Source organism: Colius striatus, chromosome 5 (genome assembly GCF_028858725.1).
Source record: "Colius striatus isolate bColStr4 chromosome 5, bColStr4.1.hap1, whole genome shotgun sequence".
In the NCBI taxonomy this organism is placed as follows: domain Eukaryota; kingdom Metazoa; phylum Chordata; class Aves; order Coliiformes; family Coliidae; genus Colius; species Colius striatus.
Genome location: NC_084763.1, coordinates 38,818,518 through 38,841,778, shown reverse-complemented (window position 1 = coordinate 38,841,778; position 23,261 = coordinate 38,818,518). Strand labels below are relative to the sequence as shown.

General features: G+C 40.5%; 1 protein-coding gene across 3 annotated transcripts in view; it reads right to left on the bottom strand.

Moving 5' to 3' along the window:
• LOC104551552 (sodium channel protein type 5 subunit alpha) overlaps positions 1-23,261 on the bottom strand; it is a 175,584-nt gene that overhangs the window by 104,062 nt on the left and 48,261 nt on the right. For all 3 annotated transcript variants that reach the window (XM_061996676.1, XM_061996677.1, XM_061996678.1), the window contains exons 8-11: positions 13,395-13,536; positions 11,605-11,802; positions 6,945-7,127; positions 4,173-4,574 (exon numbers count right to left, since the gene is read on the bottom strand). In XM_061996676.1, coding sequence (XP_061852660.1) covers positions 4,173-4,574; positions 6,945-7,127; positions 11,605-11,802; positions 13,395-13,536 — 925 coding nt within the window. The remainder of the gene's footprint in view (positions 1-4,172; positions 4,575-6,944; positions 7,128-11,604; positions 11,803-13,394; positions 13,537-23,261) is intronic.

Below are 23,261 nucleotides of genomic sequence, written 5' to 3'. Positions count from 1 at the left end.
TGCCCATACCAAAGCCATGTCACAGGTGGCCCTGCTCTGCTCCTGGGCTGATGCAAAGCTCTGGTGAGCAGATGTCCCAGAGAGGGAAAAGCATTGAAGATCACCAACTGACAGCCAGTTGCTAACTTGCAAACAATTAGCTTCTCAGTCCTGTGCCTATTTCTCTGCCACTTCTAATCTCCAGAATAATTGGAGAGCCAGGCTAAACTAAAAACCTTGCCATTTACTTGCAGAGTTACTGAAAGGGCTCCAGTTGGCTTTAGGAAGCAAGAGGGGATGCTCTCATGTGTACTTCTTAACATTCAAGAAATTCTTAGCAACCACAGGTGATATCTTACTCATCCTCATCAGATCCCAAGGACAAATTGAGCTCTAGATAACAGCTCATTAACTTCATCCAATTCTGTTCAAACAGATCGATACCTTGTGAAGGGAGATATTATTCTAAGCACTTAACTAATAAATACAAGTCACAACAGAACAATACACAGTTACAAATAAACACTATGGGAATGCACAGAAACTGTAGGTTGTGTGTGTCCTGAAATTGCTTACATACTGTATAGACTTTCTCTAAAAAAGGTAAAAGCCGAAACTCCCATCTCAGAAATCAGCAGGAGCATAAAAATGTAACATTTTTTAAACTTCTCAATCTTAGTCAAGATAAAAACAAAACCAAAACCAACAATTATGACTTTTAGCATAGTCACCAGGTCCTGCCTTTGTTTTATTTACACTGGGGCAAGTTTGATGAAATTAGCAGCTGGAACAATTAAAGAAAGCTGGTAGAAAAACAGGACCAACCCTGACTTGGTCTTCTGCAGCATATGCTGGAGATTTCCAGGAGAGTGACTAGAACTCACCATGGGTTTCTTGGGACAAGCTGCCTGCACCCCTCAGACTTGAATGGCTGTTGGTCTTCGCATCCAGGTGAAGACTGCCTGACCCACAGCCACCTTTGTGGAGGGTGTTGGCTGATTATACATATTGCACTAATTTGCCCTTCATATGACCCTATTGGGCTTTGTAGCCAGAATAGTGTAGTGTAAGCCTCTGTGCTGCCAAGGTCAGCTCCCCAACACTCCTTGCAGGTGCTCTTTTGTGTCATGGGAATAGCATTTGGTGTAGCAAAGTGTGCAGAGATGCTTGGGTTCCCTGCAAAGGATAGCATGTCACTCCTCTTGCTTAGGCTGTGCACTGAATCCTCTGATGACTTGGCAAGACTGCTTTGATACAGAAGACAGCATGGACAGACGCCATTCTGCATGGATCATCTATCCATGCCATCCATGTCCCGCAAGACTGCTGACCAGTCAGACCACTCCAGCTGTAAAGACTGATGGGCCTAAGCATCATTCACTGAGATTGTTTCAAATCTCTCCTGTTTTTCATTAGCTTGCCCCTCAGTGGCAAACAGCAGACAGGTCTGATCTCTCCGTCACAGAGGGACCTAAACAGATACATCTTCAAAACCTAATGCTGTAAAACATGTTTTGCAAACTCCATCAACTCAGATGTGTTTACATGAGGGAAGCCACACACCTCAGGAAGTTGCAAGTCAGGGCTTAACATATATTACAGTGATGCTTTTCATGGACTACTTCCTTATTTCTTGCTTAGGGAAGATACAACAGATAGCCCAAGTAGGTTCTTTTTCACCATGGGCTTACTCTGGTACAAAATAAATAATAACGTCAAGGTCAGTGAAGTTAATGAGGTAACTTCAACTTCAGTCTGCAACATCTTTCTTTTGCTTCCCTCACACATATAAAGAGAGTATAAAAAGAAGCCAGAGCAGCTAACAAAGAACAAACTCAGCTTCAAATTTTACCGAGAAAAAAGCAAAAATAATCAAACACAAATCCCAGAAGCATGGGTTTATTAGTTAAGTCTGAGCACACTGAGCTGCTGGATTTGCTATTTCCTTTTGCCTGTGCTCCACAGCTGAGGCTGCACATTTGTACCCAGTGCTTATGGTTTCTGTAGCTAATGTATGTCTACAGCAATGGGCTTCTTGCCAATTAGCTTTTAGCTCCAGCTCATATTTTCTGGATAGATTAGATACCAAACCTGTCTTGCAGAAGACACGAGATCCTTCACATTGCATCAGTGAATGAGCATCTGTTACCATAGTGCCTGGGTGTTACTTCCTAGATGACCAGGGAACTGCTAAGTGAGCTCACTCACCCCAATCATTCAGTTTTCAACATCTGTGTTTTTAAAAGGCAGGAGGCTGCCTTTTAAATGAAAAGAAATGCCAGCAGAACTCAAAGCCTCCCTGTCACCTCAGGGCCCAATCCTGTAAAATAGCAATATTTCTTGTGAAAGGCTGAGTGCTCACATGTTTTCTTTTTCTGACAGCTGAGAGAGTCTCAGTACCCCACAGAGCTGCTTTTCTTAGAGAGAAAAGGACATTCACTGCTCATCTATTGTAGCTTTTCTGCTTTGGTTCAGATTTTTACATTTTTAAATAGATGCACTAGTTTTCTTCCACAGTTCCTTTAGTGCACTGCTTTTTATATGTTTGGGGTATTTTTGGGTTTTTTTTTTTTTTTTGGGTTTCTTTTTCACCAAGCTAGGTCCAGTAAAACTCTCTTACCTACAAATAGCATTTCTGTTGCTCAACTGTGTAGTGACTGTTCTCAGGACTGGTCTTCCTTTTCTGCAGAGAGTTAAAACAGGAGTACCAAAGTCCTAAAGCCTGTCTCATGTGACACTAGACACATGTTGCTGTATGAACTAGCTTATTGTCTTCCCACCCAGCCCAGGATGGTGAGTCTGGGTTTCTCTCTGTAGACCATGTATCATGTAAATAAGGTGTGATCATCTAAAAAAGCAGCAACAGCCTTGAAATCGTCAACAAAACAGATAATTGCTACACCAACCAGCTTCCCACAACCTTTCCTTTCACATACAGTGTGAGAATCTATTTGCAGGACTGCAGGGAATGCCCAGAGAAGTGAGGAAAATAATTAAATCTAAAGACTGAAAGGGAAGAAGCTGTCTGGGTCTAAAGAAAAAAAGCTACTTCTCAATTTACTGATAATCTGATACCATGCAGGGATCTATCTCACTCACCTTTCTCTTCAGGAAATACCTTGCCTAATACATTTTGGAATCACATTTTCTTATTTCTTCACCTATGTAATCTGTTTTAAGCACCTTGTTAGTCTGAGTGGGCTTCATCTCACCTGAATGAAGATATGTGCAACATGGAGTTACTCACCTTCAGTTCCCCTTGTAGTTAAAGTGGCATTTTCAGTGAGAGTGTCTTTCATGAGATTACTTGAAACTATTTTTGATCTCTGAGATGAAACAAGACACTGATCATGATGACTAGATCTTTGTTGCTTTAAAAAGAGGGTGATAAGCTCCGATATAGTTTATCTACATTAAAAGAGATAAATTCCCCAAGTATCAAACTGGCAACCTGTCCAAATTGCCCTGCCTGTGTAGCAGCTATTTCCAAAACACTATCTCGTGGTTTTCCAAGTGAATTCATGCTTGGGTCCTACCAGTATCAGTATTAATAGTTTTATTTACAGCCTTATTAAATACTTCGCAGGAGCGGTGCTTTGTAACAAAGATTCTGTCACTCTGCAAAAGGCTTGAAGTCTGCTCATCATCTTTCCTGGGTCCTATTTGAACTGGATGTTAAAACTTTCTGGAATCTACCTTTTGACTGTAAGAACAGCCCTCCACAAGTAGCTATGCAGATGACCAGAGGTTAGATATAGCAAAGAAATAGCAACCAGTGGGTGAAAACACAGTCTCACAATAGCAAGACTCACACCTAATAAACATCATTTTCTAGCCACCAGACAATGTCAGATGTTCAAATGTCAAAAGAAACCAACTTAAAAAAAAGTCCTTACAAGATAATAACATTCATATCAAACCCAAGATTTAAATATTTGCCTCCAGTCAGCTCTGAAGAGTAAGCCCCACCAGAAATCATGAGCCTGTCTCATGTGACGCTAGACACATGTTGCTGTATGAAGTAGCTTATTGTCTTCCCACCCAGCCCAGGATGGCGAGTCTGGGTTTCTCTCTGTAGACCATGTATCATGTAAATAAATTACAGCAAACTCCGTGTTTTACATATCACAATGTTTTTACATTTAGAAGGAAACAAAAGTATGAATCACATACAAAAGTTATAAAGTACTCACCAGATCGCCTGTCCCAGGTTTTTCCATAATAACTGGGGGGAGCAGTAACCCTGCAGGAGAAGTAGGGTCTGGGTTGAGTGCCCCGGTGCCTCCTCCTATCAGGGAAACCACACCATTGCAATCCACTGAGCTGTTCCTTTTGCCCGTCTGGGTGTAGTTGGGAGTAGTAGGGTGAGAACTATGGCTCACTTGACTTTGCACGCTTGGACGCCTCCCGGATCTTGGAATTAAGAGAGAGCCTCGGTGGCTTTCATTTTCCCCAGCAGTGCTGATCTCATCATCGGCAAAATCTATTTCGGAGCCAGTGTCTCTGCCACGGAGTCGGAAACTGAATATGCTTCCGTGGCTGGTTCTGCGCTTCACCAAGTTTGCACTGGGACCATAACTAATGCCAAGGAGAGTCTAGAAACCCCCAAAAAGGAAAAAGGGGAAAGAGAAACAACATTTTGCAACACGTTTTCAGGAGCGAGGAAGGTCTGTGGAGAGCAGTAAGTTCTATTTTAAATCAAGTGCTTCAGAGAAAGACTTAATTACACATATTCAACCTTCACAAAGGTAAGAGGTTGAATAGTCGCTCCTAGCCATTAGGTATTTGTCTAATGTCTGACAGTTAAAGATGTACTGAAATAGGAAAGGTCAAGGTGGCATTCACCTCGTAGCATGATACTTCCTTTGCTTCTACTTCCCCCTGTCTGGTAAGTGCCAAAGGACCTGGAAAGGCAGCACAAGGAGTGGAAGACAGAAGCAGGGAAGGGGATCCAGCTCCAGTTTACTGCGTTATCACACATCTTCATAACAGCTAGGAAAGCAACATTGCAGTGGGAGAAGAAGAGATAAAGAAATGGGGCAGGAAATGAACTGCAGGGAAAATGAGAAGAAGAGGGAAGAAGAAGAAGAAGCAGAATACGACGGAAGAAGGTGGTAAAGGAGCAAAAAAAAAACCAAAAACCAAGAGCAAGAAGAGGGATATGGTTTAGTAGTTTGTAAAATGGTTATCCTAATGCATATGGCTGCTTTAAGGGATAGGTGACCTCAGTACACAGCAGTCTCCCTCACTCAAATATCAGCCTTGAAGATCCACTCTGATGTCAGACAGTGAGAGTGCAACTCCGACAGAGCATCGGGAAGACATATCCAAGGACTAAACACACCTATACCCTGGCAGAGTAAAAAGGATGTTCAGAAAATGCATAAAGAACTCAAGTCTATCCTTTTCTTTCATCTCAGAAGATGAATTTATTGGAGTAAGAGTATTTAGGCAGAACATATTTCTGAATTTATGGCCTCTACAGAATTTTCAGCTTCTTCAGAACTTTTGCATGAGCCAAGTATACATGAAGAGAGGTCAGATCTCAACAGCATCCATAGACCAGACACGTAAGATGAAGCCAGATTTTATTTTGCACTGTAGCTTACACCATTGAGTTATGTAATGATGCTATTTTGTGACACTGGTACAAGGAAGGGTACAAAAACCAGGCCCCTTCTAACTAAAAATGACCCATTTGGATCACAATCAAATTTTAACTGGTCAAAAATCCGTGCCTGGGTTTTCATGGCACAGTCATTGAGACTGATTCCTGATGGCAACACACTTCCAGCTGCTCAGATTGCATCTGAATGATGACTCAGCCTTACTCCCTCTAACCATGCCAGACATAGCCTTGCAGAGAAGATTTACTATAAGCTTTGAAATGTGTCTCCCATGTTTCTCATGCATATGACATCCAGGGGCGAAAAGTGAAAAGGAAATATTCATCTAAGAAACAAACTGGCAATCCACGGTCATTCTGGTACATGGTGTCTTGAAATACAGCCAGAATGAAGCTAAAGAACAAGTCTAGCTTTAATAAAGGTGTAATTTGTAACACAACTCACTTGACCAATGAGAAAACAAGAAAAACTATTATATTTAAAAATTGCATGTTATTTACAGAAATCCATCTCCGTACATTTTCTTTTTTGAGCTGGGGAGTCATTAACTGGTCACATTTACTTACATCAGCTACAGGTTTTCAATGAGCTTTTTATGGCTGCCAAATATCCCTAAATTCTCTAACAGCAAAATATAAAGGGACTTAACCGATTTCATGGTTAGTCACAAACCAAAATTAAACTGATATAAACTTTGCCCTCAGTTAAGCAATGACAAATTATCTGACGCTATTTATGATTGTTTGATACATACAGAATGTGTGGATTCATATCCATGCATGTTCGTAACATTTACATAAAACCCTGTTTAAGTCTCCTTTTTTTTTTTTTCCCCTGCAACAGAAATTAGAGACAGTGCCACACAGTTTTGACTTGAAGGCAACTAGCAAAGGAATATAAAAATGTTAATAACATCTTTGTACAGCATTTAAATAGCCCTCAGAGGCAAGTTTTCCCCTTCTCTCCTCTTTTTAAGTTTTGCAGGCTTCTTCTGAGAATTTCTTATCTCTATTAGGGATAGGATAGATACAATCAGATGAATTAAATTAAAGTAAGAAAATAAACCAGACTGTGAGTAATCTTGAAGCAAATAAAAAAAGAAAAAGAAAAAACAGTTTTTAAAGAATGTTTAATGGGCATTTTTCATTCATTTTGAAAGTGAAGTGGTAATCTGTTTCTTTCTGCTGTTCTAACACAGACTGTCTATAGGTCAACCATGATATTAAATACCTGATGCCTCTTTGCAGCTGAAAGTTTCATCTTTATTTGCAGATTCAGAGCCTGGCCTATCCAGAAAAGTGCACTGTGGAAGAAGTGGTGTTTCAGACCATGGCTTACCATTCTCCTCTGACCATCATCGTAGTCACACTTGGGATTCCTTTGATCTTCCCCATACTCTTCTGCCCCAAGAGATTTCTTTTTCTTTCTCTTGTTTCTTCTTTCCTTGGCAGTTTTGGATGATAAAGGTGACATTTCTAATGAACTAAGTGACATTGAATCAATTCCTTTAGCAGCTAGTGCCTAAAATAGAAGATGGTAGATGGTGTAAAATGTATTATTTGAGTTAAGGATATCAGTCAGAACTAATAATTACTCCACTCAGCAATTATTTTTCATTTTTAAGCTTTAAGGTTGTATAGGAGATAAATTAAAAATGTTTACATTTAGCCACAGGAAAATAAACAACAAATGAGACAGGTTCATGGTGTGAATGCACAAGTGCAGGTCTGTCATCCTGGTCTTATGATGGGGCATTGGGAATGGCTTCATAAAGTAATGTGATTTGTGTAGAACTCTCACACAAGATGCTCCAATATTTCATGAGAGAATCACCCTGTGTGAACATAACTGTGGGTGTATCACAGAATCATAGAATCTTAAGGGTTGGAAGGGACCTCAAAAGATCATCTGATCCAACCCCCCTGCCAGAGCAGGACCACCTAGAGTACGTCACACAGGAACTCGTCCAGGTGGGTTTTGAATGTCTCCAGAGAAGGAGACTCCACAACCCATCTGGGCAGCCCCTTCCAGTGTTCTCTCACCCTCACAGTGAAGAAATTTTTCCTTGTGTTTCTTTGTGTTTCCAGCTTGTAACCGTTGCACCTTGTCCCATCACTGGACATCACTGAGAACAGCCAGGGTCCATCCTCCTGACACCCACCTTTTATGTATTTGCAAACACTAATGAGACCCCCCCTCAGTCTCCTCCAAACTCAAGAGCCCCAGCTCTCACAGCCTTTCATCATGAGGGAGATGCTCCACTGTGCACATTTCTGGAGTAAGACTTTGGTATAAAACAAAAAAAAGGAAAAAAAGTTCAAACTGGGGAATCCCAGACTAAATCCCCCTGGACTTAAGCCCCTTGAACTGAGAGGGCTGGATGGGAGAGCAGCTAAGCTGGCTGCAGGGATTTTTCTTCCCCTATTACAGAGGAATGCTTGGAACAGCAGGCAATTCAGCTGGCACATTTCTGTAAACACATCCTAAGCAGCAGCACAGGCAGCTAAGATCAGAAATGCAAAGAGAAAAAGGTGGGTTTAACTGGAGATAAGGTGGACTTTGCTGTGTGCTTCCATGCTGTGCTGGCTATTGGGTGGGATCACTGCAGGAGCTGACTGCTAACAGACTGACCCAGCAGAAGCCAAAGGTGAAAGCCTGAGTTCACAAAGCCACAGCCTTAGAAGCAAATGAGCAGGCAGGAAGAAGGATCAATAGGTGTCAGGAGGAAGCTGCATCTCATGGCAGCACATTAGGTGCGGGTCCCTGGCATAGGCAGGAGGAGAGAGGCAGCTCTGAGCACAAAGCAGGTTTGGAGGTGTGGCATCTCAGGGGTTGACACATAAGTGGTCTGGAGACAAGCCCATTTGCAGAGCCTCCAGACAAAATGCATAAAGTGAGTGAATTACAAAAAAGCCTCTCCAGGTTCCTAAGAACAGGAGGAACAGATGAATCCTCAGTGCTATTGTCTGTAAGCCACTAGAATCAAACAGGCAATCAGCTCCCTGCAGCAAAATACTCCCTTCCTCCCACAGGCATCAGTCCAATGAAAGTGAAGGCACTTAACAGTCCTGTAAAGAATCAATCATGTATTTCAAAGAGTAGTCGTAGCTTTATCAAGCTGAGAGCACAACAAAACTTAATTCCTGTGGGAAATATCTTTCATGAGCAAGCTGCTTAGGGCAGAGAGAAGAAGGGCTCAGACACTGGTCTAGGCTGTTTGTATTTTTTTTTCCAAGTCAATTGATTTAATTGCTATGTTGAAGTGCTCTCTTTTCATAAATATTCAGCAAGCCTTTTGGTGTTAAGTTCAGGTTTAGGAATGTGTTAGACCAATTGTGTAAATTGACTGATAGTCCCCAAGCCAGCCTATCAATTATATTTGTGCTCTTCTTATACTGCCTGCAAAAGCTGGTCCAATGAGATTCGGTTTCCCTTTCTGTTTGCCATCATATTTTACTGATCTAGAAAATATTGTAGGCTGTACTACTAAGCATGTTGTACTCTTACTGCAAAATAAGCCAGTTTTCAAGTTTTTGGCATTTTTTTACCTATTGCTTGCATTGAAATGCTCTGCATACCTTTTCTCTTATTGAAAAGGGATTTGGATTAAACTGTTTTTCAGGACACAGGGGATGTTCCACTGTCCTGCCTATCTACCTTTCCTGATTGGATTACTGTGGCTGGACCCACTGCCATAACTCCCAGGGGCAGAAAAGTCTTGTGGGACCAGATGTGTTCTGGCAAGGATGGGTGGTGGCTGAAAGATGGAAGAAAAGCTTAGCTCACCTGAGCTCTGGCATGAGGATTATGTAGGAGACACTTTTTTTTCTGTAGTGCCCAGCAACAGGACAAGGGGTAATGGACATAATCTGGAACACAAAAAGTTCCACTTAAACACAAGGAGAATCTTGTTTGTTGTTCAGGTGAGAGAACCTTGGCACAGGCTGCCCAGAGAGAGTGTGGAGTCTCCTCAGGAGGTTTTCAAACCACCTGGACACTTTCCTTTGACCCCTAATCGAGAGGAATCTGCTTTAGCAGGGGGTTGGATTGGATGATCTCTAGACATCCCTTCAAATCCCCATCATTCTGGGATTCTGTGACTCTGGGATTCTGTGAGACAGAACTTAAGGCAAGATCTTAGCAGTACAATGAGAAAGTAAAAAACAGCAAAAAAAATCTTGATAAATGCTTGAAGAGCAAGAATGAAATTGAGTTAGCTCTGACTGGGGTGAGACATCTGAGAAGGACAGCTGAAAACTACATGGTGAAGCCACTCAATTCACTTTCCTGAGCCTCTTCTTGGAAGAAGAGACATCTAATTTGAGCTATTGGGGGTTGATTTGCAGAATTACTGGACTTCAAGAGTGGACATGATGGACTCCAATCCCTGTACTCCTATGTTTTCTTTCCATAAGATTAAGATAATTGTCCAGGAGTACGAGAAATACAAAAGAGTATTTTTGAAGCACACAGAGTCTAAGCAGTAACAAGAGGCACTCAAAAACCTTTGAGGATGTTAGCCATGTTGTCTTTGAAGCAAGCTTTGAATACTTTAGTCAGGAAGTCTGCCTAAGTTGGCCTAAGACTACAGAACAAATAATGACAAGGAGAAGAGCTGCTTTGAGTCATGCAGTGTGCACACTTTGTACTGAACAGGGCACAGGATAAATGAGACATGTTGGCTGAAAAAAAGACTATTTTATAAAGTATATAGACAAATGGGAACAATTTAGGTTTCCATGACCAATCTTCATTTTGACACATTCTGACTTTCAGGGCTTAACGTTCCTTTTGTGTGTGTGTGTATATTTACAGGCTTAACTAAAATCAAGGCCTTCAAAAGGAATTTCTTAAATATCTTTAATTATAGCTGTGGCTTCCAAAGTTGACTGTTACTAGGAAGAGCTCAGTTGGAGTCAAAACACATGAAAATTTGTATAAAATAGGTAAGAGCTGGAGCTCGGTTTGCTGCCTTAGATATGGCAGAAAGTTACTCTGTTTTAAAGGCCTGTGCATGGACTAAATTGCATTTACCTATTAAACCATCAAAAAGGATCTTTAAAAGGACTTAAATGGTGTATAAGCCTCTACTAGCACTTTGTCAAGGGTGAATTGCATTTTCTATTTTCTTTCCAAGCACTTAAATGGGCTTTGGATTAGGTCCTGAAGCCATATGTACCCAAAAGAAAATTATGTATATTAGTTTTTATTGTGTATTGAGGATTTACTTCTCTGAACTATAGTGCTATGTATTACTTCAGACTAATTTTCTTATTGTCTTCTTGCTCACAGCATCTAAAATGTTCTTTTCAGATGTTTAATAAATGTTTTCTACTCCACATAAACCAAATGAAAATTAACTACTGTTATTAAGGCTGTATGTCTACATCCATCATTTGGTCTCCCTGTTTTCATTAAATTGACAACATAACATAAAAATCCATATCCTTTGCATAATATGCAAAACTTAACCTCAAGATCTGCCCATTTACTTATCCAGGAATTAAGTTGTATGTGCTTCAAACAGGTTATCCTACATCTTCATTTGCACATACGAAACTTGGATATTCATGGCAGTTTAAACAAGACAGTGAGGAAACAAACACGAGCTAATGTGGTGCTGGAATAAGTTTCAGCTGGGGCCAGAGTTGAGCTACCAAAACAACTGGCTTATGCTCAAATGTAGATGTAGCTATATTATCATTAAATTGTCTTATATGCCAACCAACATAAATTCCTCTGCTGGCATATGTGATACAGTTAAACCAGTACAACCCTGGATACGTAAACCCTAAATGGCCCCAATCCTAGCAGGAAGAGCCATATTTTTCTTTTAGAGAGAACTGTAATCATGCTGTCCAGGACAATAAATATTAAGCTGCTTTCAAGCAAACTCTTACCTTGGTTATCACAGAAATGTAAAATAAAGAAAATGGAAATGCCAAAGTACCGTCTGTTCAACTTACCCAAGGCTAGTCATGTCACATAGTTTACTGACCTCCTGCTCTTTCTTTAACATCTCCATGGCTTCCCGAAACTTTCTTTCCTTCTCTTCTGTTTCAGCAATAGTGGCTTGGTTCTGCTCTTCATACGCCATGGCCACAACAGCCAGGATCAGGTTGATCAGATAAAATGAGCCCAGAAAGATGACCAGCATAAAAAAAAGCATGTAGATCTTCCCTGCAGATCTGAGAGTCTGTAAGCACAAAAGTAAAATCACTAACCCGTGTGCACAATCTTTTTTAAAAGAAAATATGTATTTTACAATAATTTTTTTAAAGCTTAGATTTACAATATCATTGAATTTGGCCTTTGCTAGTAGCCCAAATAGAATATATTTGATGGCAAATGACAATCAAATGCAAGGAAATAATCTCCTCGAGAGTAAACTTTTATACCTTCATCAAAAATTATATATCTTGCAGTAGAATTCATTTCTGAAAGAAGAATGCTTTCCTCCTTTGCCAAATACCTCTGCTGGTTTTCTTTCAAACAGATAATCTTACAATCATTTGCAGTAAAAGCTTTCCCCACATAGCTCAATCTATTTTTGTCCAGTACATAGAAACTTGCCAAGCTGGATTCATATTGTAACCCTTCAGATGTCTACAGTCAAGATCCTTTGCACCTCGCAGAGAGAAAAAGATACTTCTAGGGTGCAACTCATCTGAACCTTATTTAGATGTCTGTCTCAGGATAAGAAGAACTAAATCTTGGGTGCTGTTCACTGTATTGCCTGGTTCTTCACCTAATTTACAGGTGTAACTGGAGTTTAGGGTAACAGGTTGAGCTTATATTACAGATATATCCCCTGGTCAATAACTTGATGCTAGTGATAGAAACCACTATGTGATACTATAAGATCAAATAATAAAAGGGCCTGACGTTCACTCTTATCTGCCATGACCATTTCAGTCTTCCAGAGTTCTACATGCAGCTCTGTGCCAAGTAAATGAATACAGTTGTTTCAAGATTCTTCAATTTAATTGTTTTACGTTTTTCTGGAATTAAATTGTACAACTGGTTGCATGTAAAGATGAAATCCCCAGTACCTTGAAAGACATCTACCTGAGTATCTGTCAGTGCTAACTTTCTGGACTTCCTTTTGAGCATGTTCCAGTTTTGGCAGTTTTGAGATGCAGAAGTAAATCTTCAGTGGCTTCGTAGACAGAGTATGTCATTCAGTCTCAGACTATCATATATAGTTCTTCAGAATTCTCATATATCTCAGGAAAAGCAAGTCAAAATGAGCATTTACTAGCAGACTGCTTTCACACATGACTGTAAGTTGACTGACTCTGTTTGTGCCTCTGGCTGTCAGGTGTCCCTGATGAAAAGCTTGCAGGACTGAAACGTACCAGGTATTCTTGACATTTGCAGAATTTGTTTTCATTATCATGCCTTGCACAAACCAGATATGCCAAGTACAGTGGTGCTTCTCTTTTCCTTTTTTGAGCTGGGCTCAAAAGGTTAGTTATGTTTCACCAGCCAGTAAAAAAATGTTTAAGCGGTGACGTGGTGGTCTTTCTTAAGTGGAGAGCTTCATTTAGGTTCACATTACCCATTATTTTCTCCCTTTCCTCCAAACACTCACCCTAAAATCTTTTCAGATCATCACTCCTTAGAAAATAAATTTATTGTCACAGTTGATGGTCCTTCTCCAGAAGATACACAGACCACACTTCACTAACCAGCAATTCTTTTTTCTCTTTAATTATTGGATATATAACTGTAACTAGATGACGAGTTTACTTTATACTTTTTAACAGTAATAAAACAATCTCATACCTGTTGATAAAGACGTTCCCAATAATCTTGAGTCATAAGACGGAACAAAGAGAGAAAGGCCCAGCCAAAAGTGTCAAAGCTTGTGTAACCATGGTCAGGATTCTCCCCAGCCTTTAGACATACATATCCCTCAGGGCATGTGCTGCAAAACATGAATGATGATATATGAAATATATCATAGATACCTTCAGTGTGGAGAAACTGATTTCCAGAGGAGAATGACAGCTCTCGGTTAAGAGTATATTCTCAATGGTAAATTCCTTCACTGGATAAAACCACAGAAAACAAGTAGCTGTTACATTCATAATACCAAAGATAATTGCAATCTTATTTTTCCTTTGAAAGTATAAACAGCAAAAAGGTAACCATTGCTTGAGCTGCAGTGGCAAATGAGCTTCTAACGTTTCAGATCTTTAGAATATGGTGGAATTAAATGCCTAAACAGAACTTTAGTGCTTAAATATTATTTCTCTTGGTACTTATTCCTTATTAAGAATCATAACCTTGGTGTCTCCTGTGACAGTTGTGGGTAATACTGTGAAGGTGAGCCTGGTTTTCCAATTATGTAGTCTGACACTGGCTTGATGACACCAGTGTTTGTCATATGAGAAACCTCCTAATTGTTTACTGTGCCTGACCTTGCACTCATCCTGTGTAGGGACTAAATCTTTAAGAAACCCAGCTCTTTTCTGTAGCATAGAGTCATGATACTTCTTCTATTTGTGACAGGAAAAGATTTTCCATGTGTGTCTTGCAGATTCATGTATTAAATGGCATGCAGATAGCATGATTTTCACCAGCTCTCATTAGATTTGAAGACTCTTTACAATAAAGTTTTTAGCCTTATATACCAGAAAAGAAAAAAAATATCCCAAGCTTTCAGTGGTAGTATTTAAGTACTGAACTGCATCATTAAGTGAAAAAAAAGGTAGAAGAGATCCTGGGTCAACGATCCACCCTTTCTCCCAGAATGGTGCAATATGACTTGCACCATTGAAAAGATTCCACACTTCTTGCATATCACAACCTGCCTTCCAACCATAAAATAAGCCCCACCATAGACACAGAAGACATAGAGCAATATGGATTTCTACAGTATTTGGGAATTTGTTAGGTGGAAACATCTAGCTATGCAGAAAAGCAGATTCCAGCAGAAATTTCAGTCATGCCGGCTCTCTGTGTTCTCCTTATCCTTCAGATAGAGATGAACCTGCTATGAATCAGTGCAAATTCCAGCTGAAACAACTAGAGATGGTTGGAACAAGAGGGATTGTGAAAGCACTTTGTCAGATATCGGAGACATTGAGAGAGATCATCTTCCAGGCAGCCTTTTGATAACAGGGCAATATCCTCAGTCCTGGCAGACAGTGAGCTTGATATTCTGCCTGTCTGATATAGGAATCAAGATTTTCTGAACTGCCTCCAGGTAGGATGATTGCTGTAATATTCAACCACTTTATTCATGTCGCCAGTCATGTAGGGAGTGTCCAATTCATAGAACTTTTAACTGTTTTTCTCCCAGCAAATGCCCACAGTGTTTCTATCACTGTTATTTTTTTTACAAAGCAGAATATTGCCACAAATTGAAATGTAAAGCAGTAAGAGAAATCAAGTAATTTTTAAAATGCCATCCAAAAAAGCAATTGGCTCCTGAGGAAGCAGAGTATGTCTCAGTGTGAAAATCAAATGTGGAGTTTTTTTAAATGTTAATTTTATACTGATATAAATAAAATCTCTACAATAGAGGACGAGAATTCTGAATTGCTTGTTGAGATGAGAATATATTGCTATGGGTTTGGAAGTTATACAAGTCTATGGTGTCAGCCACCAACATTAGACATTCAACACTTTAAGAAGATTAATTTAATGTCATTAGTCAAGCAAAAATTTTTAGGTAAGTCTGCTTCAAACACTAAAAAAAGGAATGCTGAAGCATCCTTGTTTGCAGTATTGTCAGAAAATGCAATAAAAAATTAAAAAGATTGGTTAATGTTTAACAATTTAAATGTACCACACAAACAAGAATATTCTGTTACCTTAATTCTGTCAGCTTAAGTAGGGCCAAATTAATTTATATTAGTTGATAATTTAGACAATAGTAACTATACCTCACAAAGAACAAAAAAGAGAGACATTTCTATTTTTTTTCCCCAACAGCCTAGAAATGCTTCCTTCTAGATATTTCCTCCTTTGACTACCTAGTGTTTCCTGGCAAGAGTCACATTTGAATAAAAATTACAGTAACATTGCTGAGTTATAAGAGGAAAAAAATACAGAAATCTCAGCTTTTTTTTCCTCCTCAATTATGCAGATGTACACTGAATCTTTCTAGGACATCCATGTCTCTTTTTGAGGCAGCCTTTTCATTAGTCTCCTCTCTCCCAAAGGCAGCATCTGCTGTCATTCTCTTCCATACAGACATGAGATTTCTACCTCTGATCTGCTGTTGTGTACAGCTCTCAGTGCCCATGATGTGCTGCTGTCACTATTCAAGATCTCCGAGAGACGGATTCTTTGGATTCCTGAGAAGGAAACCCTTTCTACTTGCTTATGCTAAAATATTGTGTCCAGATGAGATGAAAATTTTTGTAAAGCTCAGTTCTTTTGCCATGAGGAAATGACTGTAATCACACACTGCCTTTCCTTAGTCTTCCACAAAAAAAAACAATCTAAAGTGGCTTCATTGAGCTGATATCATAGCTCCTATTTTAACATTATCCTTAAAGATTAAATCATCTGAATATTCAAGGTCCCTTCCAACCCTTAAGATTCTATGATTCTGTGAATAAACTGTGAGAAACTCAATGGTGACTGCTATAACGGTGAAATTCAGCCTAGACTGGGTATTTGGTTGGAAATTAGGTTTCATCTCGAGTAAGTTGCCTAAAATCTTAGCCAAAATGGAAATTCTACTATTAATTTCAATATAAAAGACCTCAGTCTCTTCACCATTTGAACAAGAGTCTGAAAGAGAAGAGATATTTGGAGCACTGCACTTGAATATATTCTCCTCAGAACCTCTTGGCACCACAAGATTAGAGGCTACGAAGTCACTCTTAGGTTCACTGTTGATGTTTTTTCCTGGGGAAACTCTATTTTAATGCAGAACATTAGAGCAATTGCACAAATCACTTTAGCACAACTTCCTGGAAAGCCCTGGGTCATGGAAATATGACTCCTCTGACTGTGAAAGAGAGCAATAGTACCTCAGACAAATATTTTCTGTTTATAGTACATTTAGAATTTTTTCATGTTCTATTCTGTCTTTATGTGTCTCTTAATATCTTTTTCAGCTGAGCGGTAGATTGCTGGTGTGAAAAGAACCATCTGATTCTGCAGTGAGTATACAGAATTCTCTAATATTATGTTCAGGTGCAAGAGTTTTCAGACAAGGTGGCTCAAAAATGCTACGGATGTTACCTTCTTAAAGAGACGAGACACTTGGGAAAAAATACCCTGCTTTTCAACTCCTCATTCTCACTCACTCCCTTTCATAGCCAACAGAAACCATAACCCATAGGGTAAAAAAACCAAGTGGAAAACAAAATGCTGCTTCCCAGAAAAACATTCTATGGAAACCCAGATGTAAGACTCTCACATGAGAATATTATTGTACAACTGACACCATTTCCTCTGAGGATTTTTCTAAGAAGTCTCAAGATTTTTCTGAAGTGTCTTCAATGTCTAATTTAAGCCTTCCCATTCAGATCTTTTTTAGCAAACTCTTCAGCTTCTTTCACCTCAGGGCAGCATTTCACAGGATTGCACTCTCTTCTGATGCACAGGGATGGGCAATAACAACAAACTACATAAATATAACATCCTCCACAAGAGCCTCACAGGATGCTGTTCAATTGATCACAATAAAATTAGTGTCATTGATTCAGAAAAGTTAAAAGCATCAGTCTGCCTATCTATCCATCAGGCTGTAATCATCACTGTAAGCTGGCACTGGTACAGGAAATTAAAGAACATAAGAAACAGCTTTGTTTTAAATAACACAGATTGGGAATGCCAGAGAGTTGTAGCTGAGGGGTATAATTACGAACTACTCTGTCTCAAGAGCTGAATCTAAGGCAAGCCAACTAACCTGCTGATATAGACTCTAGTGGCCAATTGCACTGTGCAATAAAAGATTTGTAAAACAACCACATGTAATATTCAGGCCCTGAAAATACAGGTAGGAGTGTCCATGTATTACCAGGAGTTAGCATCAAACAGCTGCAAATATCAGGTATGACATCTGTAAGGTAAAGGCTACACTTTGTTTTGGTTTAGGTTGCAAAAGCACATTATGGCTTGCTACACCAAATTGCTTATGAAGAAGCAATAATGAGAGATAAAGTGCATACCACAGACACGCCAAAAATTAAAACTAAATGTATTGTGGTAAGGACCCTTTAATATTCCTGCTTGGGTAGCAGCTTAAGTACAAGAATGTAAAAAATAAGCTGAAATGTTTATCTATCACATGGCTAATTCCAGAGGAATGGAAACCACCCTAGTAAACACAGTGAAGTTTCAAAACTGGCAGTAAGGTGTGAAAGGACAGACAATGCCCAAGGAGGCCCAAGGCTTGTTGATATGCACAGTAGAGTATCCCTCAGCCTACCTCTGTGCTGAAGTCCTCAGGTCACAACAGGCAAGCTTAAATCTCCTTTATGTCACAGGCCTTGGTGTTTTTTTCTGCACTTTCTCTGTTTTTTCACTCCCCATTGGCTTTGAGGGAAAACAACTCAACAGCCAATCAAGGCATGTGTGCTGTATGGTAGATCCTTAGACTAACAGTCCTCCCACTTGACAAGATTAAAGTACCTACTGTGAAACAGAGCTTTTTTTTTTTTTTTTTAAATGAATGCTGTTATGGACATTCAGTAGACAGGGACAAAAAGGCAGCAAAGTTCGGTCTGCCTGAAAGTCACAGGTCACTCTCCTTCCATTGCTCTTTTTTGTTTTGTTATGTTAAAGACTAATCATAGTTGGAAGGTCTGACTTACAATTCCCCGTTAATTACCATCTAATAGCCAACATCTGACTTGCTGAGGCATGCTTCTCTTTGGCTAGGTCTGACTAGGAGACCCCAGCACATCTCACTCTAGACATCTAATGGGTCAGAGAGAATTTGAAGGGTGCTTGTTAAAGCAAAGGGAGCCACAGGTCCGAAAGCAAGAAATTGCAAACAAGTGTAACAAAATGCTGTGGGAGAAGGAAAAAAAAAACCACCACACAAATAAAACCTCTTAATAAAGAGCAACACTGACCAGGAGCTGAAATTGGAGGAGAAAAGGGAAGGAGGTGCCCATGAGCTGGCTTGCTCACAGGCTCAGAGCACCACTGACCTATGCATGCCACTGATTTGTATCAAGGAAAAAAGTTTCATCCTCCCCCACTGGCTACTTGCTCAGGCAGATGGAAAACCACTGGTTTCAGCCTGAGACATCAGACTCCTCCATGCATGCATGCAAGCAATGAGAGGAAGAACTCCCTCTGCTGCAATGTGGCTTTTTTAGACTTTATGCGGCTAACCCATCAAACAAAATGTAGGGTGATAATTTCTCATCATAAATATAATAGTAGATTACTGCTTAATGAAGACTATAGTCCCTAGTAAGTCCACTTCTCTCATGTGGCTGATGAGCTTATTACAGCTTTGACTAAGAGGTAATATTACGCATCCTTAAGAACTGAGTGGATTTAGATTTAATCCTTACTGCTGCTGTTTAACCAGAGACATGATCTTCCAAATACACAACTGATCCCTAGGAGTGAGGTGTGTTATTGCTGTCCCTAAGCCTGTATGATACCTAAAGTTATGCCCATGGCCCCCACAGCATCTTTCAGGTGACACACTTGCTTTCCATTTTTTCTCATACTCAGGTGAGAGGGTTTCTCACCAAGAGTAAACCATCCTCATTCTCCTGTCACTGTAGCCAATACAGAGTAGATGGAAAAGTTTATCATCAGAATCTAGTTAAATTCATTTAAGATATGCTTACAACCTGAAGGTTTGCAATGAATTGATTAATATTGCTTACTAATATGGGACGTAACTACGTTATTAGCTCTGGTAGTTTAAACCACACTTAATTACTTCCAAAATACCCTTGCTTTAGTGACATTTGAAGTAGTCATATTTGGGAACTGTATTCCCTTCCTCACTCCATCTAGTCCAACCCCCCTGCCAGAGCAGTATCACCTAGAGTAGGTCACACAGGAACTCATCCAAGTGGGTTTTGAATGTCTTCAGAGAAGGAGACTCCACAACCCCTCTGGGCAGGCCCTTCCAGTGTTCCCTCACTGGAAGAGAAGTTTTTCCTTGTGTTTCTTTGGAACCTCTTCTGTTCCAACTTGTACCTGTTGCCCCTTGTCCTATCACTGAACATCATTGAGAAGAACTTGGCTCCATCCTCTTGACACCTGCCCTTTATGTACTTGTAAATACTAATGAGATCACCCCCCCACCCCGTCTCCTTTTCTCCAAGCTCGAGAGTCCCAGTTCCCTCAGCCTTTCATCATAAGAGAGATGCTCCACTCCCATCATCATCTTTGTGGCCCTGTGCTGAATTCTCTCAAGCAGTTCCCTCATTTCCTCTGTGAGAACATGCTGTTTGATGTGTTCTGGTGGATTTACATATTGTTCCAGGCTCTCTGCCTGTCAAGGGCTGAGTGAAGCTTACAACACTAGGCTGTGCAAAGTAGCGTTTGTGGGAGCATCTGACAGAAGTGCTGCTCCTCAGTACAGTACATGTTCTGCCCTTAAGAGGTGTGTTAAGCCTTTAGAAAGGATTTTAAATCACTGTGTGATGGATGCATAAAGGCAAAGGAATGTTACTATAGCTCAGAGAGATCAAATCATTGCACTGGTGTACATGCCATAATGAGTACACTGATAGTATGGTGGCTTGGTGAACCTATCAAAAACATGCTGCTTTCACTACCCATACTGACTATGAAGACAAACATTTGATACAATTTTATGTGTTGGTATTAATTATTTTAGTAAAATGTCACAATACAAATGGAAACAAAGTTTTTTTCTGGTGATACTTTAAAAACAGTTAGGACCCATTCAAAAACTTTGAGGAGCATTACACGACACAGTCATTCCCTCATCCTTTGTATACAATAAGCTCAGTGACAGCAGAATTTACCAAACCATAGAGTCTTGTTCCACACTGTACATTATTTTAATGTATCCTGTTAAGAAAAATCAAAGTCATTGTGAGGATAAAGGTAGCTAAAGTTTCTATAGCAACAGTTACTAGGATGCAGTTGCCAAAGGTACTTTCTTGTTGCATCCTGAAGTAGCTTTACTGCTGAAGTAGCTGCTTTTCCTTCCTGTTCACTAGTCTTTTTGGTAATATTGGTACAGACAAGATGCAAATGTGCTTTCACTGTCAGTATGATTTTGCAGGCTATTCCTGCCCACAAGCTGAATATATACAATATATCATGTGAAAGGAAAAAAAAAAATAAGTAGTCTGACCTTGAAATCTGAAGGGGACACAACTGACTTAAAACATACCGACTTTTCTGAAAAGCTAGTTCCCTGTTGTAGTTGCAAGTGAAAAAGTAAAAAGAACAAAGATCAGTTTCTCCTTTTTTGTCTGTTTACTTTGTACATTGATAGCATCTTATCTGTTTCTATTTCTCCTAATGGACAAATTTCCTTACAAACCTTCAGGCAGAAGGGGAAGAAAAAATAGCAGTCTAAGCACAGCAGAAAAATATCCCTGTGAAATTAAAACAGGATAAAAGTTGCAGTGTTTTAGATCTGAAATGTATCTTCCTTTTGCATGGACAGATAGATAATGCTAAGCTGCTACAGCTCCTATAAGTCTTTACTCTGTGGGGAAGCACAGGACTATGCAGTACTGGTCATCTCATAAAAAAGAATGGTTAATAGTCATGCAGAAGGAGTAAGTCATAATTGCATGGGTGGGATGATGGAGATTGGTGTGGACTGACATGAGATGGTTCCCGCAGCCCACTCACTGTGGGATTTGGAGAGATTTGGTCTACCAGGTAATAGCTAGTAGAGGCATTACTGATGTGCTCTAACAGGACACCTCATTGGATATGAAGATAGGATCAGGACTACATCTCTTTCTGAGAGCAGTGCCCCTGGAAGCTCCCTCACTTCTTTCCTGATGGGGCCAGGCAATGAGTGCCAGGGTTTGTCCTTGCTGTAGGTCCCTAAGCACACTTGAAGACATTGTGTCCATCTACAGGCCTTCCCTTTGGCATTGTCACCATAAATGCTCATCTGTAGGTATGTGGTAATTTTGCTTTCAAGGCCCACTTTAACACAGTCACACGGAATCCCAGAATGGTGGGCTTGCAAATGATCTGTAGAGACCATCCAGTCCAATCCCTGCTAAAGCAGGTTCCTCTCCATCAGGTTGCAAAGGAAAGTATCTAGGGCTTTTCTTGGGTAGATGCCTTCAAAAGGCCTGAGATGCTTGATTATAGGTAGTGTATTGTGCTGTTTGCTGTCACCTGCTGTTCTGTAGTCCTTGAAGAGCACAGTCCACTTGAGGCAAAGATTGGATTTCACAAAGGCTAGAGAAGCTTTCAGCTTTTCTTCCTATTTAAGATATTCCAAGTATTTCATCATTGTACCAGATCTTTACTGGACCTTCCTCAGTGATGAAACTAAGTGTTCAGAATTTGAGAAACTATACACTGGGAATTAAATTGAAAAGTAAATTTAAAGAATTTGAAAATCTGACTATCTGCACTTTCTCCACTTATTTTAACCAAATCAAAGATGATGCAATTGCAACTTAGAGAAACACTAATGCAGCCATATCCAAAAGAACAACAAATGTAACTCAAACACTTCTAGAAACTTTGCCAGTTTCTAGAAGTGTTTGTACTTCTGCCAGTGTTCTGTACTTCTGCCAGTACGCTACTCTTTTTTGTTGTTATTAAAAGAGCCTTGCTGGTAGCACTGTTTCCAATGTCTGACCAATCTGACATACACCTCAGAGCAGAGGATTTTTCCATTAATGTAGTGCTCTAAGTGTTATTGTTGTGAAACACCAACACACATTACTAGCATTCACTTTGAACCAAAAAAACATCTTTCATCACAGTCATTTGATTTTCTCCCTTCTCCAAAGATTACTTGTTTCCATTGGACTCTGTTCTGGTTTAGCAAGGGGCAGCTTTTGGCTTAGTAACAGGGGGAGCGGGTTGCAGTGAAGACCCGGTAAAGAGTTTGCGGACTCTCCCCCAGCTCCTGGGTTCAGACCCACCTCCGGCCTGGCTGGGCCAATCTGGCGCCTCTGCCATCACTATTTAGGGGACGGGAATTTGAAGTGCTGTAAGGAGGTGTAAGAGTGATACAAGATGGAGGAGACCACGTGGACCCTTCAGCCAGAGGAGGAGGAAGGAAAGAGAAGCAATAGACCAGAGACCCCTCTGCAAGCCGAGGCGAGAATGCAAGCTGTGCCCCTGCAACCTATGGAGATCCGTGGCAGGACCGAGAGTTACCAGCAGCTCACTGTGAGTGAGCCCGGACGGGCGAGGGACTGTGTGGGGAGACGGCCATGGCACAGGCCGTGTTGGAGAGCCTGCACGCCGCAGAGCAGCCCCACACGAGAGGCAGAGAGGAGCTGCAGCCTTTGGAATGGGTGCACGTCAGAGCAGCCCGTGCAGGGCTGCCATGTGTGTGAGTTACCCCATGGACTTGCAGGGAGGACTGGTGTGGAGTTCACCCATCCTGAGGAGGGACACATGGTAGAAGCTATCTGGAACAGACTAACTGACTCCCGCCCCCCCCCCCCCTCCCCCCGCCTAAACCGTTCAAGGGGGGACGAGGTAAAAACACCGGGATCAGGGCTCTGAGCCCGGGAAGAAGGG